Source organism: Pseudopipra pipra, chromosome 27, assembly GCF_036250125.1.
Source record: "Pseudopipra pipra isolate bDixPip1 chromosome 27, bDixPip1.hap1, whole genome shotgun sequence".
Lineage (NCBI taxonomy): Eukaryota > Metazoa > Chordata > Aves > Passeriformes > Pipridae > Pseudopipra > Pseudopipra pipra.
Window position 1 is genome coordinate 1,714,849 of NC_087575.1, and position 18,658 is coordinate 1,733,506.

An 18,658-nucleotide genomic window follows, 5' to 3' on the forward strand; every position below is an offset into this window, starting at 1 on the left:
GGGACCACCAACTCAAATTCAGGAGGTGTGGTGAGGGTGGGGTGATGGGATGGGCAGTTTTGGGGCTGAGTGTAACTAGTGAGGAAACATCCAAATACTATAATTAGATGGTAGTCTATTGCACACCCTATACTGTGGGTGTGCAACACATTCTGTGCACTAAAGGCACCACAATTAAAGAAGTGCTTTCTACCTTTCTATACTCAAAATGGTTCAGAGAATTATTTCTCCAATTTTGGGCAACGCTTCTACCAATGAGGAAACACCTAAAACATCCTGGGGGGAGGGATGAGCAAACTCACTGGCAAACCCCAGGAGGTCCTCACGTGCTGGAGACACATCCCCCAGCCTGTCCCCACACCCCCAGCCCGCGGTGCCACTCACAACTGGAAGCTCTCGTTGTACTTGGGGGCCCAGCTGTTGTTCTTGGATTTGGTGGCGAATTTCCTCTTCTTGTCGCTGAGGTGGGGCCCGATGATGTTGACCTCGATGAAGGGCCGGAAGATGCCCGACGTCTGCCACTTGAGGTCATTTGCAGCCACCACTGCGGGGAGGGAACAGGTGAGGCTCAGGGGGCACTGTCACCTGCCAGCCCCCTGGCCAGCAGAACCCACCTTTGACGGTGACTTTGTGCTCGCCAGTGCCAGGGTGGGTGATGAGCTCCACGTGGATCGACACCTCCCCAACAGGGTCCTCCACACCAGAGCCTGCGTGACACAGGGAGATGTGAGTGCCCGGCTTCAAGGTGTCCCTGACGTCCCCTGCCCACCACCAACCCCACTGGAGGAGGCAGGTCACCCACCACGGGGCAGTAAGGGGTGGGCAGTGGGGTTTGTCCCAAAGTGGCCTATGCCACTGGTTGTGGGCACAGCAGTGTGGATGTGTGGACATGGCAGGACATCCCCGGCACCAGGCTGACTCTGCCAAGTCCACAGGGTCCACCGAACCCCCCTTGCCCAGGCAGGGCTGAGGGGCCTGGCTGGGATGGGGCAGAGGACAGTGGTCCAGCTCCCCCTGCTCTGGGCACAGAGGGAGGACAGTGCCATGGGCACAGCACCAGGCAGGAGGGACCCCATCAGGGCATCCATGGCCCTACCAGGGTCTCAAGGCTGCCCTGCTCCTCATACCCCTCCATGCCAGAGACCACGTCAAGCCCTGGGGTCCCCAAGCCTGGGGAAGTGGGGTGACCTGCGACCAACAGCTCAGCCCACCCCATCCCCCCCGAGAGCTGTGCATGCACCCACGGGTGAAGGAGGGGGGGCAAGGCAGAGGGACAGGCTCTGTGGGTCCCACGGGGCCACGGAGATCAAACAGGGCTCAGCAGAAAGCTCCCAGGACGGGAATACCAGTGGAAGGAGGACACGTCCCCACGTGTTACTGAGGGTGCCAGGTCGGGGTGGAGGCTGGCGATGGCACAGTCCTGTCCATCCCCCCTGGCACCCGGAGCCACATGCTGAGCCGGAATGGAGGCGATGGAGGGTGGGCAGGGGGTGTCTGGGCATGGGAGGCCAAGCAGGGGGTGCAGTCCCGGCCCCCCTGGCGGGGTGTGATGGAGGCCAAGCGGGGCCCGTGGGGTCGGGCTGATTCCGCACACGGAGCGCGCCGGAGCAAGGCTAGTAATGGTCCTTCTGGCAGCAGGGTGGGCAGGAGGGGGACAGGGACGTGGCACGGCCCCCCCTCAGGCCACATGTCCCCAGGGGAGGTCATGGTGGGTGCCCACCCCCCCCAGGCGGCAGCACTGGGGACAATGTGGGGAGCCCAGAGTGTGCAGACAGACACCCCCATTGCCATGGGGACAGCCCCCAACCCGCTCTGCGGGTGGCCAATGTGGCTGAGCACAGTTTCCTCCAAATTCACCCCAAAGCGGCCCTGGGAGCGGGAGTCTGGGGGTGGTGGGCTCCGGCTCTGCCCGCATTGGGGGTCCCCAAGGCCAGGGATGCTGGGCTGGGGACTGTTACTAGCCCAGGCCGGCAGCAGGCAGGGGCAGGGGCGGGCGAGTAGCACACGTACCCTTCTCAGGATAAATCTCTTCACTAAGGGTAAACCTAATCCCTTTCCCACCATGAACTAGTGGGAAGGAGAGAGAAAGAGACAGAGACACAGCACGGAGTCCACAAAGAGAGGAGGAAGGAGATGAAAACCAAGAGAGGAGGGAGGAGATGAAGAAGAAGAGAGGAGGGAGGAGATGAAGAAGAGAGGAGGGAGGAGATGAAGAAGAAGGGAGAAGGGAGGAGATGATGTGCATGGGGAACAGGAACAGTGAGGGAGGGGGGAGAAAACAAAGAGAGAGAAAGAGAGATCAGATCTCGCAGACAGACGGACGGCCAAGCACCCGGACAACACTGCAGCGACACAGGAGTGCCAGGCACCCCCCAGCTCCGAGCCCGGGGCTCCTGGGGCCAGGTTACACCCAGGGGTGCTGGCACCCACCAGACCCAACCCCACGCCCCCAACATGGCTGGTACAGGAGGCACAGACAGGACAGACGTCCTTTGCAGGAGACTCACGGACAGCAAACGCACGTCCCACTCCCCGAGGACGCAGACAAGCCTGGCTGGGGCACTCTGCGGTGGCCTCTGACCACCACCGAGCATCTCAGGCCCCTCCTCAAGCAGCCAAGGGACAAAATAAAGGGCAGTGTTTAGAGCTGAGGGGTGATTCTGCCCTGGAGGGTGCCCAGCAACCTGCACCACGCAGGATAGGGACGGGGAGATACACCTGGCACCCCAGATGCCAAATCGGGGGGGGTGGGTACCCAGAGTGCCCAGGACAGGCCCTGGCACAGCATCTGGATCCAGTGGACCCTGTGATTGGTCTGTGCTTGGTGACAGGGGCCATCCAAGGGGACAAACACCGTGGCACCTGGCCAGAGGGTGACCTTCCCCCCACCCACAGGCCCCATTTCTGTGCCAGCCCAGCCACGCCCTGGCACTGGGGACACACTCCTTTTGCTGGTGGAGACTGGGGAGTGCCAGGCTGCCACAGGGCACCCATGGCCCCAGTTCACCTGCAAACCATGGGAGGAAAAGCCCTTCCCTTCCCACCCATCCCTGCCCCTGCTGTGGGCCTGGCTGGGACCCCGCTGGGACAGAGGCAAAGCAGGGCCCAGGCCTTGGGGCAGCCGAGCCTGTGGGGGGGGCTGTGGGCCCATGTGGGGCAGGGCAGTGTGTCCTACCCTGCGAGGACTGGGTCTGCACGAAGGTTTTGATGAGCAGGTCCGTGGCCTGGGTGTAGAGGGACAGGGCATAGCGCAGAGACTGCAGGTCCGGGCTCTTCTCCAGGAACGTCTTCTTCAGCCCCACCCCGCCGGCGTGGAAGTATTGCTGGAGGGGGAGATGGCTCAGGATGCTCAGTGCTTCTGCTGTGCCTCAGGGTCAGAGCCCTGGGGGCACCCTGAGCCCTCCAGTGTCCTCACCTTGATGGTGTCCAGTGCCAGCTCCACCACGGCACACTGCTTCGGGGTCAGGCTCTTGGCTTCCTCCCGCACCATGTGGTCCTGGGGGGCATGAATCCTGCTCTCAGCACAGCACCAGGACCCCGCTCCCCCATGCCAGACATATCAGCAAGTGGGCACTGGAAGGGCCCTTGCAGCAGTGGCACTGCCAGCCTGCACGGTGCCACCCAGCACGGAGAGGAACCCAGCTCCCCCAGCCCAGCCCTCACCTTCAGCTTGGAGACCCCCAGCCCAGCCCCCCAACCCTCACCTTCAGCTTGGAGAGCTGCCCCAGCTCCTTGGCTGCGTTGAAAATCATCTGGGTGCCCTGCAGAGAGCAAAGAGACAGGGACAGCTCCCGTGAGCAGCCGGGCTGGGAGTGCCATGGCCAGGCTGGGCACGTCGTGCCAGAAGTTTCTTGCAGCTCCAGGGGCTCCCCCAGGCTCCAGGGGACCGGCCAGTGCTCCTTGGAGAGCCTCAGGTGCCACCACTCAGGCCAGAAAGGTGACACAGGACTGGCAGCCCCTTCTCAGCCTGAGTTCTCAGCACAGGCTGGGGGCCTGGGGACCACAGGACAGGACATCACGCTGGCATCAGGGTCCTCATGCTCTGCTCAGCACAAGAAGCTTGGCCCAAGGGTTCCATCCTGCTCCCTGTGATCCAAGCACCTGCTTCTGCAGCCAGCAGAGCCTGGCAGGGCACGGCACCGACCGCACGGACACCGGACATGGCGGGAGCAGAGAGCGAGTGCAGGGGACAGCGGGCACGGGGAGGACACAGCCTGTACCCTGCAGTGCTGGCAGCCAGCACACACCCCCCTGACACCCGGACCCATGCCCAGTCCCAGAGAGGCTCCCAGCCCCTGGGCACCCCAGGGAACCCAGGGAACCAGGCTGCCTTCGCCTGCCCTGTGCCCCCACCGTGGCAGGGGCCAGAAGTCATCCCATGGGACCCACTGCTGTGGCAGCCCCGTGGCACGGGCTGCTCACAAGAGATCCTGCTCACCTCCCTGGGCTGGCACCCCTTACGAGGCTGAGCACAAGCTCCCCTTCTCAACTCCTCCAGTGTGCAAATGCAACTGGTTAAACTGGAGCCTAGTGATTCCCACCACCTTCCCTCTCCCGGCACCAGTAGCTCCAGTCCTTCTCAACAAAGCAATCCCGCCATCTCTCACTATCCAGCACCACCTGCAGGGGTCAGCCCCCTCTGTGCCCTCATTTTTCACCCCCTCCCATGAACCCTTTGTGCCCACTCCCCCGCCCGCCCAGTTCTGTCCCATTAATCCCACCCTCGATGTCCCCATCTCCCCCAGTTGGCAGATGGGCTGGGAGCTGGGGACACTGGTGTCCCCCAAACAGAGCACAACAGGACACTGTTCTGAGCTGGGGCCCCCCAAGCCAGAGCGCAGGGGACAAGGGACAGGGAGGAGGCGAGAGGAGGGAGCAGTGCCAAGTGGGGAGCAGAAGAGCCATGTCCTTACTTCAGTGTGACTGGGCAGCTTCACCCTGCTCTGGAAGAGAACAGCAAGGGACAGTTACTGGTGGCCCCAGCAGCTCTGAGCCGCAGCTCCAGGCCCCCCACATCCCCCGGCCCTGGGCTCTGGCCCTGTGCTCTCCTCTGGCTGTGCCCAGCTCTCCGCTGGTGCCACTGCTTTGGCACCAGTTCACTCCTGCAAAGGCTCAGCCCCGGGCTGGTGATGAGTGTGCCAGGTTTCTCCTGGTGGGGAGGGCAGGTTTGCTCCCCACATTGCCTGGGGCTGGGAAATCAGAGGGAATCAGCTCTCCCAGCACACTCAGCACACTGGGCAGGAGCCAGTGTCCCCCAGGAGAGGAGGGGGAGCTGCAGGCACTGCCCAGACAAATGCTGGCATAGCTCTTCCCAAGACCCAGGATTTGGGAAGCAGGCAGTCTGGGGGGGCAGTGCTGGGCCCCCACCCCGTGGTGAGGAGCCCCCAGATAGGGCAAGAGCCCACATGCTGGAGAAAGCCCTTGGGGCAAGGCTGGGGGCTCAGCAAGCCCTGATGGGCCCCCCTGAGCAGGAGGGGGGAGCAAGCTCAGAGATCCAGGGGATCTCAGCAGCCCCAGGGCCCCCAGTGAGCCCAGCATGGCCCAGCATTGGGGGTCCTCTCTTCCTGAGCCCCCCATGCTGAGGACCCCATCCCCTCACTATCCCAGCCAGGCAGGTGGAGGGTGCTGAGGACTGTGGGGCAGTGTCCCCCAGGGGGATGGGTGACACCCCACATGTCCCCTGTGGGGATGGGTGACGCCCCACATCCCCATCACAGGGATGGGTGACACCCCATGTCCCCCCCATGGGGGCAAACACCACACAGCACCCGTTCCCTACCCTGGGTGACACAGAACAGGTGACTGTCCCCCACCTGCACACAACACAGCACACCCCACCACGACACCACATCCAGACAGCACGACAGAGGAAGCACAGACAAGCCTGGACCTCCACAGCAGGCGGCTGTGAGGCCACGGGTGTGGCCCCGGGGCGGTGACACACACGGAGCCCACAGCTATTTACCTTCTCTGTCCCCTTGCCATGTTTTCTCAAGAGCGTGCCCTGTAGAAGCAACGTCAGAGGTTGAGTGTGGGGTGGGGGGACAGCGTGGCACAGGACACAGGGGGGGACAGGGCAAGGCTGGGCACAGGGCGTGGCCACAAGCTGGTGGCAGAGACATCCCGAGCTCCTAAAAAACAGCCAGTGGGGGGATTGGGCCCTGGTGGGACCCACTGGGATACTGGGATATGGGGCACTGGTCCCCACTGGGAGAATCAGTGAGGGACTGGTGTCATTGGGATGCTGGACCAACTGGTCCCCACTGGAATACAGGATGTTGCACTGCTGGAGAACTGGTCCCCACACTGTGGAGCTGGTCCCTGCCGGGATACAGAGGTGCTGAGCCCCCAAGGGATGGTCCTCAGTGGGATACAGAGGGGCAGGGGCCAGCTGTGTGTGGGCAGGCTCTGGTGCCCCCACATCCTGCTCCAGCTCTGGCAGGTGCTCCCAGCACTGGGAAGGGAGCAGGGAGGGGAGCTAGGTTTGGGTTTGGTCCACAGAGCACTGGTCTGTGCAGGGCTGGGCCCACTGACAACCCCACACTGGCCCAGGCAAGAGAAACGGTGAGAGATGAGGCAGCAGTGCCATGGGGGGGTCTCAGGGTGGGCTGGGGCACGTCAGAATCAGGAGGTGGGAGCAGGGAGTCAGCTGGCTGGGAAGCCTCAAGAGGCACAAGCAGCAGAGGTAGGGCCAAGCAGGGCTGCCAGAAGGGGCTCTGGCCCTGGCCCAGGGTCACGGGTGAACAAGAGGAGCTGGTACACAGAGCTGACCCTATCCCATCCCCCACAGCCTCAGCAAGGCTGGGACATTGGGTCCCCACGAGGTCTGAGGGGAGGCTCAGCCCCAGGCTGCCCCCAGGGCCTCTCCAAATGCTGCTGTTGGACACAAAAGGTGTTGGGGGACAGCAAGGGAGTATCTGCCCCCTCAGGAACTGGCACCAGCACCCAACCACTGGCTCCCAACCCCACTGCTCTTCCTGTACAGGTGCCTGAGTCACAGCAGGGCTGGGGGCAGGACTGGGGATGGAATTGCCTTTCCCTTGCCCATGGCCACAGACTGGTCAGAAGAGGACAGAAGGAAACTGCTCAGTCAAAGCCATGCAAGGACCCAGCAGCGATGCCGAGGAGGGAACTGGGAGTCCAGGCTCCCAGGGTCATATCCTGGGCAGGGAAGGAGCCCCACAACTCGTGCCAGCAGCCTGACCCACCACCGAGCACCTGGGCAGGGACCACCAAGATCCTCCTCTGCCCTCACCCCACCACAGCCAGACCCCAGCCAGGGCCTCGAGGGGAAACTGAGGCATGAGGGGAAGGAAGAGCAGCCCTGACTCCCGGCACACACCACTCCCTGCTCGTGCCTCCAGCGGCCTTCCTGCCCCGAGCACAGAGCAAGACGGGATCAGCCCGGGCTCGGCTGTCCCTGTTCCGTGGCACTGCCCATCACCATCCCCTCCCACCCCATCACTGCCCCTGTGCCTCCCCACACCCCGGCTCTGCGAGTCTGTCCAAGACCTTCCCACCCACTGGCAAGTGCCGGCCAGGAGCCAGTGCCAGGTGGGCAGCATGGGGATGGGGACCACGGAGCTGGACCAGGTCAGGAGCCGAAGGAGGGTTGTGGGCAGGGCAAGGGCAGCCACACAAGACAAAAACCGGCGAGGCCAGGACCGACACAGAGCGGACAGACAGACAGACAGACAGGGAGCTGCCGTACTTACAATCATCTGCCATTGAGAGGCGAGAGGAGCAATTGGAGAGAACAACCGTGATGTGAGTGTCGGCCCCCTCCTCCTCCATCCTCCCCAGTCCCTGCTGCCCCACAGCAAGCCCTGGGTGCCCCCCACCCCTGCCAGAGCCAGGGGTGTCCCCCATCTGAGGTGCAACAGCACTGCCACCACATCACGTCTCCACAGCCCCCACAGGGGCCCCATCCCCATCTCTCCAGGCCCTCCTGAATGTGGGGAGGGGGCTTTGCCCCAGGGGGGCTCCACTCCAGGTACCCCCACTCGACACTCAGCCCTGACAGGTACCCCCAAGCCACCAGGTACCCCCAGGGCCACTTGGGCAGGCTGTCCCCTGCCCTAGGGACCAGCCCCAGCATGGCTTCCTCCAAGGTCTCCTGACATCTCTCAGGAAAATCACCCAACAGAGCCACATGTCCATGCCCCCTTCTCTGCTCTCAGCACAGGGCCCATGGCCTCCAGAACACAGCTGGGAAGGGACTGGGATGGGGACTGGGATGAGGCAGTGACACCATTTGGCCAAGGATGTGTTGCCCCAGCCAGGAGTGATATGGGGCTGACCTGAGCCAGGCTCTGGGCTGTGACAAGGTGCCAGTGAGGTGGCACCACTGAGGGCTGACAGGTCACCACTGCACCCTCCCTCCCAGACACAGCACAGCAGTCCCACAGCCCCAGAGAGCTGACAGAAAGGCTGGTGGCTCCAGAAACTCCAAGGAAGAGCCTGAGCCCAGCTTTGCAACAGTGAAAAAAGCCACCAAAGAGTGACAGGGACAGGTGTGTGGCTGGGTCAGAGCCCTTGGTGTCACCCTTCCCTGCCTGACCTCGAGAGAACCACCCCAGGAAGCCTCAAGATGCAGTCTGGGGCACACAAACAGCAATGTGACACGGAGCCTCAGAGCCTGTAGGAACCTCCCTCTCAGGAGGCACCATTCCCTGGGTTTGCTTTGCTCCCTTAGAGCCCCCAGGGGCAAGGAAGAGTCCAGCTCTGCTGGGGGACGTGACCCCTATCCCCACAGCATCCCCAGCTCTGTGAAACCCCCCAGCCCCACAGTAAGGCTGACAGGTAGTGGCTCCTCACACTCCAGGAGCCTCTGGATTCACCTCCTGGCAGAGACCGTGCCCACAGCCAGTGCTGATGGGACACTGCCCCAGCTCTGAGGAAAGGATGGAGAGGAAAGGACCAGTGTTCCCTCTTGGTGCCACAACGGAGGTGGCAGGAAGGTCCTTTGGCAAAGCCAGCCAAGAGGCTGCTGGGCTGCACTGGCACCTGGGGCACCTTTCTCTCTTCCATCCCTTCCCTGGCCAGGAGCTGGGTACAAGTCTGAGGAGGCCCACAAAGTGCCCTCAGCAGCCAGTGAGGGCCCCCTGGCCAGCAATGTCCCACACTGGCCCCAGTGAGTCACCAGTGTCTCAGGGTCCCTGCTCCCCGTCCCCATCACTCACCGTCTGGTCCGTGAGCGGGGGCAGGACGATGGTCTTCTCCATGGTGTTCATCACCAGCTTCCAGAGCTCCTTCAGCACCCGCTTCAGCACCGTCTTCTCACAGATCTTGGCGAAGAGCGTCAGGCTGTGGAGAGGAGACAGGGCTGGAGGACCCCACAGTGCTCCACATCAACTCTTCCCGGTCACCCCGACCCTGCAGGTCCCCCACACTCCTGGAGCAGGTCAGGAGGGGCGCTGGGGAGGGTGGGGGTCCCTGTAGCCCCCCACACTCACTTGCTGTCCAGGAGGTCCATGATGGGCTGCAGGACGTTGTCGGCGTCCTGCGCGACGCTGCTGCAGGTGCTGGCGGGGACGTTGCCGGTGCCCTTCACCTGGCCCAGGATGTCCCCCATCTGCTTCACACACTCCTCGATGTGTGGCTGGAAACTGGGGGCCACAACACACAGGCTCAACAACTCCCACAGAGCCCCCAGCCACAGCTCCTGGACCCCCACACCTCCCCATGGCCCCCTACCCGTGCCCTCTCCCCCCAGGGGTACCTGGTGGCAAAGACTCGGCTCAGATCATCCAGGACGTTATTGAGCTTCACCTGCAGTTCCTTGAGGATATCACTGGCTTCTGTGTCCAGCTGGAGGAGGGACAGGTTGGAGAAGTTGACAGGAACCCTGGACCAGCCTTAGTGGGGGTCTCTGCACCCCACATGTGCCCCTGGGCAGAGTGAAGCCCATCCCAGTCTGACATGGTGGCAGAGCTGGGTGCCATGGGGTGGCACAGTGTGATCCCACACAGGAGTGAGGAACTGGGGTCTGCTCCCAGCACTGGGGAACCAGGGAAGGGGCTGCCTCTGGGGGGAAGGATATCATCCTGCCCCTCCACAGGGGTCTCTCCTGGAGCCCCTCAATACGCACCTCCTTTCCACCCATGGCTTCAAACATTTTCTCCAGCTGGACACGGAGCTGCTGAATGTTGTTCATCAGAATGCAGGGCTGGAGGGGTGGGATGGAGAGGAGAATCAGCACCAACAAACATGGCTGGGACAGCTGCCCATGGCCCCAGGACCCTCCCACCTTGCACTGGGGGACACAAGGACAGTGATAGCACAGAGTGATGGCACACCCTGGCAGCACGTCAGGGACTGCCAGGAAGGGACCAAGGGCAGGACCACGTCAGGGGGACCCACTCTGGGGCTGAGGGGACAGCTGGGGTCACTGTGTGGGTACAGTCCTGCCCAGCAGCACCAGGCAGCTGACAAGCAGAGGGGAGATACGTCACCACTTTCTCCTTCTCCTTGGAGCAGTACGAGGCAAAATCCTTGGAGATGATCTCGGCGTACTGGAGCAGCACATTGCTGATGGTCTGCAGCCAAACAGGGCAGCAGCCAAGGCACCCAGACAGCAGCAGGGATGGGGAAGGAGGGAGAGAAGGAAACCATCAGTCCCACAGCAGTGAAACAACTCCAGGTCTGGATAAAACCCTGAGATCCCCTCACCCTCTGGCCCCCCCACCCTCTGGCCCCATAGAATTACAGAATTGTTAAGGCTGGAAAAGCCCTTCAAGGTCATCAAGTCCAACCATCAATCCAGCATCACTGCCATGTTCACCACTAAACCACATCCTCAAGCACCACATCCACAGTTTTGAACACTCCTAGGGATGGTGACTCCACCACTGCCCTGGGCAGCCTGTGCCAGTGCTTTACAACCCTTTCAGTGAAGAAATTTTCCCAATATCCAACCTGAACCTCCTCTGGTGCAACTTGAGGCCATCTTCCCTTGCCCTATCACTTGCTACCTGGGAGAAGAGAAGGGACCAGATTGACCCCCCCACAGCTCCCCCCTCCTGTCAGGGAGTTATAGAGAGCAAGAAGGTCCCCCCTGAACCTCCTTTTCTCCAGGCTGAGCCCCCTCAGCTGCTCCTGCTGCTCCAGCCCCTTCCCCAGCTCTGTTCCCTTCCCTGGACACTCTCCAGCCCCTCAATGTCCTTCTTGTCCTGAGGGGTCCAAAACTGACCCCAGGATTTGAGGAAGAACCTCAGCAGTGCCAGCACATGGGGACAGTCACTGCCCTGGCCCTGCTGGACACACTGTGGCTGGTACAAGCCAGGTGCCCTTGGCCTTCTTGGCCACATGGGCACACCTGGCTCATGTTCATGTGCCAGGAGCCACATGGACACAGCCACTGGAAGCCAGATCCAGCACATCTGGTCTCCATGGGCAGCTCCATCACCAGCACACCAAACCTGCATGTAACTCCCTCATACATTGCAGCAAGCCAGTTTTAATTAATCTATATTAATTAACCAAATAACTCATTAATTAGCTATTCATTAATTAATCTTCTGTGCTAGAAAAGCTGAGAGTGTTCCAGGGCATGTTGGTGGCACATTGGCTGTCAGAGAGAGCACATTCTGTGCCCTGTGCCCCTGCCAAAGCTGGATGGAGGTGGTACAGAGAGCCCAGGAGCCCTGGGCAGGGCTGGGACTGGGGTCCCAGATCCCAGAGGTGCTGATGACCCCCACCAAGCCACCCACCTTGGCAAACCTCCGCATGTAGTGCCCAACAATTTGAGGGTCGGGGCACTCCAGTTTCTTGATGATCTCGAAGCTCTGGTTGAGCTGGGAGAAGACATCCACCACGGAGCAGGAGAAGAGGGCGTGCTCTGACGTCTGCTGGAACTGTGGGAGCGAGAGGCGGTGTCAGCAAGAGGCAGGGACGAGATTTTGGCCCCGTGAAGACACGCTTGGCATCAAAGAACAAGCCCCCTGGCCCCCGACTGCAGCTCCAGCCATTCCTACCCCGTCCTTCTTGTCCCGCTCCAGCGCTCCGTGCAGGAAATCCCGCGACACCTCTTCGTTCTCATCCAGCCACTGGATAACGAAGGGCTCGAACCAGCTGGAAGGGAAACCCACCTGTGGTGAGGTCTCCAGCCCCCAAGGTGCCAGCCCCCCCCTGCCCCCAGGGCTGCACTCACGCGGGGTACTCGGGCACACGGGTCTTGAAGGAGGGCAGCTCGGTGACGTACTCGTTGTACAGCCACTTCACCTTGAAGTGCAGGTTCATGTAGTCTGCACTCTTGCACAGCCGGTGCTTCTCATGCTCTGCACAGGGAAGGGTGTGGGGGTCACTCGAGCCCCAAGCCTGGGGGGAAGCTCCCCGGGGGCAGCTCCAGGGATGCCGGGTTAACAGGGGGAAGGTGGAAATGCTTCCTGGGTGGGATTTGAGCTGGGCATGGTGTTGATGAGGAGGGGAGATGGGTTTGCCCAGGGAACAGGTGAGGTGGGAGCAGAGGGTGGCTCCTGTCTGGTTCCCCTGCTGGCTCGGGGTGGGGGGGGACTCACCCTCCATCGCATACTTCATGTCCTGAGCAAAGAGGTTCCACATCACCTCGGCGCTGATCTTCCCCACGTTCAGTTCCTGGGGGAATCTGGGGCAAGGAGAGAATGTGGATCACAAAATCATTTAGGTTGGAGAAGACCTTCAAGACCACTGAGTCCAATCTTTGCCTGATTACCACCTTGTCAACTAGACCATGGCACTAAGGGCCACATGTTCCTTGAACACTTCCAGGGATGGTGACTCCACCCTGGGCAGCCCCTTCCAATGCTTAATAACCCTTTTCCATGAATTCTTCCTGATGTTCAACCTGAACCTCCCCTGGCAGAGTTTGAGGCTATGAACACAAGCTGGACGGGCCTTCCACATGGAGAGACATCTCCCACACACTTCCCACCTGCCTCAGCTTTCCCATCTGTAGAATGGGTGTTATAAACCCACTTCCAAGGGCCTCAGGTTCCCACTGCCTCCATGGGGGCATCCCCTCTGGGTGCAGCAGGATCCCCTTCCCCAGCACCTACTCACTGGTTCAGGCAGGGTGTGTAAGAGTTCTTGTCCTCCTCAATAATGGAGACGATCAGGGTGATGAGCTTGGACCAGAAATCCAGGTTTTTGATGCTGGGGCCCTGCTCCTCAGGGGGCACCTCGCCTTTCTTAGTCTGGAGGGATGAGGACACAGGGGAGACTCCAGTCACCCCACCTGCAGGGCTCAGATTTGTGTCAGAGCTAACAATGAGACAGGAGGGAACACCCTGGAGGCCCACACACAGCCCCGTCTTGTCTCCTGTGGTCTCAACCCTGCAGCTTTGGAGCTTGAAGCCCTGCCCAAGATTAGGGACTCATTCTGCACTGGGCTGAGTGCTCTGGAGAGGGAGCAGGAGCACTGGGAAAAGGAGAAGGGCAGGGGATGGGGAGGGTCATTGCCCAGCACCCCCCTGCCCCACGCACTGGGTCCGTCTGGTACTCGCGGCTGTAGAGCTCGTGGCAGTTGTTGAAGATGTACTCGTAGGTGGAGTTGAGACAGGCCTTCACACAGTCCTTCACCACCTGGCTGGCTCGTGGGGGGCTCTGCAGCTCCTGGACCTGGAATGCAGGGAGGGAGTGGTGTTGGGGGCAGACCCACACCCCCAGCAACCCACGCAGGGGCACCATGGGCCAGAGTGACCTCAACCCCCAAAGAACCAGGGCCAGTGAGAGTCAGATCCCCCCCAAAAACGGGGCAAGTGGGGCCCCAGCAGTACCTTCATCCGAAAGAAGGTGATGCTGGTCAGCAAATCAACCGTGGACTTGAGATCCTGCAGCCGCTCGGGACTGCTGGCAGGGAAGTTGTTCTGGGAAAAAAAGAGGGGGCGTTGCCCACAAAACTCTCACAGGGGAGAGTGAGGGGGAGGAAACAAGCCCGCTGTTGTTTCAGACTTTATCAGCCAGGTGGGGGAACCGAGGCAGGGCAGGCACCTTACCCGGTACATGGAGAGGTCGATGCGCAGGGAGTTGTGCAGCTGGTCCAGGAGTTTGACGAATCGGTCTTTCTGCGGAGAAACGCCCCAGGGCAGGTAAACGGGGGAAAGGCGGCAGAGCCCGACCCCCTCCCCCCGCCCCTGGCTCTCTCTGCTCCCAGCCCAGCCCCCGCTGCTCCCGGCTCATCTCTCTCCTTCCTGCTGTCCTGCTGCCCTTCCTTCCCTCCTGCCTGAATCCCAGCCCTGCAGGGCAGGGTGTGCCGGCAGAGCAGAGCCGGTCCTCGCTGCTGGCCGGGGCTCGCTCGAAGCCCTCGGCGGCTCCCGGGGTGTGGTCACGCCGGGTGTGGTGTAGGACAGAGAGGTGACACCACGTGTGTCCCCTGTGCTGGCAGTCACTGCTGGGGGGTGACAGGCTGTTCTGTCTGCCCTGACCACTGGACCACCTCAGGGCAAGAGCTGGGAGAGTGGGTGCAGGATCTGTAGCCCCTGGACTGAGGCTTTCCAAGAGCTCAGGAAAAAGGACAGGGAAAGGGCTTGCAGTGGTTGCCCATCTTCAGAAGCTGGACACCTCCATGGGCTCCTGGCTCTCCCCACTGGGCTGCATTGAGGAATGTGGGCAGGGAACACCCCAGCTGGGTGGTCTTCTTTGGGGCTGAGGGGCTTTAGTTCAGCTCAGCCCAGCTCCCACCCAGGGAGTGCAGGGCAGGGGGACACAAATCCCACCTTGGGCTGCAGATCGGATTGGGGGTCAGAGCTGAGGGCAAAGCAACCAATCAGAGTCACAGACTGGTTTGGGTTGGGAGGGACCTTAAAGGCCATCTCATTCCACCCCTGCCATGGGCAGGACACCTTCCACTAGATCAGGTTGCTCAGGGCCCTGTCCAACCTGTCCTGGAACACTTCCAGGGATGAAACCCTGGAAATCACCACCTCTCTGGGCAACCTGTGCCTGTTCCTCACCACCCTGACAGGGAAGAATTTCTTCCCAATAACTGCCCCAAATCGCTGTCAGGGGTCATTTCCCTTTGCATCCTGCTGGGGAGAGGCTTTGCACAACCCCGTGGGCCTCCCACGAGAGCCCTGGGTTCCCCCCAGCACCGGCTGTACCGGGTCAGGGCTGACCCGCGGGGCTCCGGAGAGCCCGGAGCAGCGCTGGGAGTCCTGGGGGACAGGACCCGGGGACGGGGCGGGGCAGCGAGTCCCGCGCCCGCCCAGCTGCGGCTCGGCCGTGCCCACAGCCTGCGCTGGCCACCGCAAACCTTCGGCACTCGCCCGCCGGGACGGCCCAGCCAGGCCCGGGGCCGGACCGTGCGTCCCCGACACCCGAGGAACGGCTGCAGCACTAACACTGGACACGACGGGTACTCAGGGTTAAAGCGACACGGCCGGGCACTTTAGGACCCAACCTTAGGCTCTCTAAAAAAGAGAAAGAGACAAGTTTTTAAAACCCTCCACGTCAGAGAAAAGGCGGTTCTTTTGGTACGGTTTCCTCCTGCTGTGCGATCCGGAGGCACAGCTCGCTCGGCTCTAGCTACCCCCTGCAATGGAGCGGGGAGGTGAGCCAAAGCTGCCCGGAGCTGTGCTCGGCCCTGGCTGTGTCCCTGGCTACCCAGCTCCTTGCTACACCCCGGGCTGGGCACTGACCCCGGCTCGACCCGTGTGCACCCAGAACAACCAGCTCCTGCCTCTGGGATGGCACGGGGGGAGCCGAGGTGAGAGCTCAGCCCCTCTTCACCCGTATCCCCAAGGGGCACCCGGCCCTGCCACAAACTCGCCCTCAAAGGCACCCAGTGGGTGCTGGCACAGCTGGATGTGTTTGTGGCAGGCCCGGGGTCACCCAAAGTGCACGAGGCCGTGCAAAACTCCCCGTGAGCTGCAGCGGTGGCTCCTGGCCACCTGCTTCTGATTTTACCACCAAGGCGTCCCCCTCCTGCCACGCTGCCACCCAATATCCCGGTCCGCTCAGGCTCCCATAATAATTCAGGGAGCAAATTTAGCCCTTCTCCCAGGAAGGCGGTGGCTCTTTTCCTTCCTGAAAAGTGGGAGCGGGATGATTTTTGGGGCAAGCAGGGGATGACCCCCGGCCCACTGCTGCCTGGCTGCAGTTTGGAGCGGGGTGTTTTGCACGGCTCGTTTTGCTCCCCGAGCCCCCCACCCCCTCCCAAAGAAAAGAGAGAAGAAGGAAAGAGTGTTTACGCACCATCGGACTTACCCCGAAATTGGAGGCGGCAAAGCGGTCGGAGGCGTTGACGTTGGTGGAGGCCGTGGTGTGGGCATAGTAGGCGTTGATGTTGGCGAGCAGGGTGCTCATCACTGCTGGCACCCCCGGGCACATGTACTTGGAGGAGAGGCAGGCAAAATGGCTGTGGAGAGAGGGGAAAGGTGAGGGTGTAGGGCCATGGGAGGTCATATGGGCTCAGGACCATATCCTGAGCAGGAAGGGACCCACAGGGATCATCCAGTCCAACCCCTGGCCCTGCACAGACACCCCAACAATCCCACCCTGTCCCTCAGAGCGTTGTCCAAACGCTCCTGGAGCTCTGGCAGCCTTGGGGCCGTGCCCACTGCCCTGGGGAGCCTGATCAGTGCCCCAGCACCCTGTGGGGGAAGAACCTTTCCCTGAGATCCATCCCAACCCCCCTGGCACAGCTCCAGCCCTTCCCTGGGTCCTGTCCCTGGTCCCAGAGCAGAGCTCAGTGCCTGCCCCTCCGCCTCCCTCGGCAGGAGCTGCAGCCCCCGAGGAGTCTCCCCTCAGTATCCTCTGCTCCAGCTGAACCAGCCAAGTGCCCTCAGCTGCTCCTCAGACCCTTCCCCTCCAGATCCATCTCCAGCTCTGTGTCCCTCCTTTGGACACCCTCCAACAGCTTTAGATCTGACATGGTGCCCTCAGGACTTGAGGTGAGTCTGTGCCACAGTGCATTGAGAAGGGGAGGGATGGGCACAGATTTGGGGCAAGTCTGACCCGTGGCAGGGAAGTGGGTGCCAATGGCAGTAGAGGAGGATGATGGGGACAGTGATCCCCTCTCAAGGCTGGCACAGCCCCCCCTGAGCCAGGTGGAGGGCAGGTGACTCACGTCATGGCCTGGTAGATGGACTCCACCCCGTAGCGCATGGCAAACTCGTCCACGATCTCCTGTGCCGTCTCATCAAAGTACACCTTCCAGGCATCGTCCCCCTTGGCGTCGGGGATCTTCACCACTCCGTTGTTTTGCAAATCCGTCACAAAGTGGAACAGGTTCTGGGGGTACAAATGAGTCCCGTCAGGTCCCCAGGGCTGGTGGTGGCAGGGTGGCATCGCTGGGGTAGGGGCCGTGCCCCCCGTGCCTGCCTGGGCCGCTCACCTCGTGCAGGCAGGTGTACTGGACATGGTAGGGAGCCACCTTCTCCTCGCCTTTGATCTCCACGCTGATGTGCAGCCGGATGGCCCCCGACACCGCTGACTTATCTGTCCGCTTGTCTGCGGGGCACAGGGAGGGGGACGAGGTGTGAGGCTTCCCCAGAGCAACCCTGCTCACTCCTGGCCCCAAGGAGGGGCAGAATGCTCCAGGACAGAGGGTCTCTGAGGGCCAGAGCTGGGTGGACACCCAGTACCATGTGCAGCCAGGCCAGGGCACAGTGCCACCAAGGTACTGAAGAGAGGGATTTGGCCACATCTCCAGACACTAGTGGCCTCTCTGTGCCTCAGTTTCCCCTCTGCAGAGGGCTGATACTCCAGCCCTCCTGGGCTAAAGGTTCTGCAAATGACCCTGGGAAAACACTTGATCCCAGTGGCTTCTGATAGGAAATGTTTTTATATATATTTAAAAATTATTTATAATATTATATTTATATATAAAATCATAGAATCAGCTGGGTTGGAGGGGACCTCTGAGATCATCAAGTTCACCCCTTGATCCACAACTGCTGTGATTATATTTATATAAATTTATATAAATATATTTGTATATATTTATATACATTTTTATGTTGAAATAGATATTTATATTTGTATACTTATTGTATATATTTATTATATATATTTTTTTTTATAGTTACATTTATATTGCTGCTGCTATAGCCCTTCAGGCCAGGGCTTGTAGCACGTCCCTCTGGAGCCCAGGGCTGGGGTCCCAGCCTGGCCAGGCTGTGTTGTCCCTCTGGAGCCCAGGGCTGGGGTCTCAGCCTGGCCAGGCTGTGTTGTCCCTCTGGAGCCCAGGGCTGGGGTCCCAGCCTGGCCAGGCTGTGTCACCCCCCCAGGGCACAGGGCAGGGGTCTCAGGCTGTGTCAGGGAGATGTTTACCCAGGTTGTACCAGACGTCCATCTCCCCGCTCAGGGTCCGGACCTCGATGATGGTCTGGCCCAGGAAGTCGTCGGATTCCCTCTTGAAGCGCTGCTTGACGCGGGATTTGATGTCGTCATCTTCGTCCCACACACGGACCTTGATGCGGTCAGAGGAGTTATGGCACTCACTGGGGAGGAGAGAAGGAGCAAGCCCTGGGATGAGCAGGGAAACCTTTCCAGCTTTTCCCCATCCTCTGTTTCCCTAAACAAGAGGGACCACCCCCCCACAGGGCAGGAACTAGGGAAGAGAGCAGACCTGGGGGCACCAACCCTCCCCAGTTGGCTGAGCACAGTCCCAGCACAGCCAGGATCAGCCTCTGGAGCCCAACCCTCCATGGCACAAAAACAGCACCCTGAGGGACCCCAG

General features: G+C 61.1%; 1 protein-coding gene across 14 annotated transcripts in view; it reads right to left on the reverse strand.

The window, feature by feature from the left end:
• UNC13A (unc-13 homolog A) overlaps window positions 1–18,658 on the reverse strand; it is a 91,441-nt gene that overhangs the window by 54,779 nt on the left and 18,004 nt on the right. For 3 of the 14 annotated variants that reach the window (XR_010425327.1, XM_064636983.1, XM_064636974.1), the window contains 25 exons: window positions 18,250–18,419; window positions 17,312–17,427; window positions 17,045–17,208; window positions 16,171–16,333; window positions 13,974–14,042; window positions 13,755–13,844; window positions 13,462–13,596; window positions 13,039–13,172; window positions 12,519–12,604; window positions 12,152–12,278; window positions 11,976–12,072; window positions 11,712–11,855; window positions 10,455–10,538; window positions 10,091–10,168; window positions 9,722–9,810; window positions 9,456–9,608; window positions 9,183–9,306; window positions 5,966–6,004; window positions 4,914–4,943; window positions 3,705–3,761; window positions 3,416–3,496; window positions 3,176–3,323; window positions 2,011–2,067; window positions 615–707; window positions 385–544 (listed from right to left, as the gene is read on the reverse strand). Coding sequence is in view for 13 of the 14 variants with exons in the window: in XM_064636983.1 (XP_064493053.1) it covers window positions 385–544; window positions 615–707; window positions 2,011–2,067; window positions 3,176–3,323; window positions 3,416–3,496; window positions 3,705–3,761; window positions 4,914–4,943; window positions 5,966–6,004; window positions 9,183–9,306; window positions 9,456–9,608; window positions 9,722–9,810; window positions 10,091–10,168; window positions 10,455–10,538; window positions 11,712–11,855; window positions 11,976–12,072; window positions 12,152–12,278; window positions 12,519–12,604; window positions 13,039–13,172; window positions 13,462–13,596; window positions 13,755–13,844; window positions 13,974–14,042; window positions 16,171–16,333; window positions 17,045–17,208; window positions 17,312–17,427; window positions 18,250–18,419 (2,688 nt within the window). In the remaining variant the exon portion in view is untranslated. Of the gene's footprint in view, window positions 1–384; window positions 545–614; window positions 708–2,010; window positions 2,068–3,175; window positions 3,324–3,415; window positions 3,497–3,704; window positions 3,762–4,913; window positions 4,944–5,965; window positions 6,005–6,029; window positions 7,722–9,182; window positions 9,307–9,455; window positions 9,609–9,721; window positions 9,811–10,090; window positions 10,169–10,454; window positions 10,539–11,711; window positions 11,856–11,975; window positions 12,073–12,151; window positions 12,279–12,518; window positions 12,605–13,038; window positions 13,173–13,461; window positions 13,597–13,754; window positions 13,845–13,973; window positions 14,043–16,170; window positions 16,334–17,044; window positions 17,209–17,311; window positions 17,428–18,249; window positions 18,420–18,658 lie in introns of those variants that run through there. The other 11 variants (XM_064636986.1, XM_064636979.1, XM_064636987.1 and 8 more) reach the window with 9 other exon arrangements.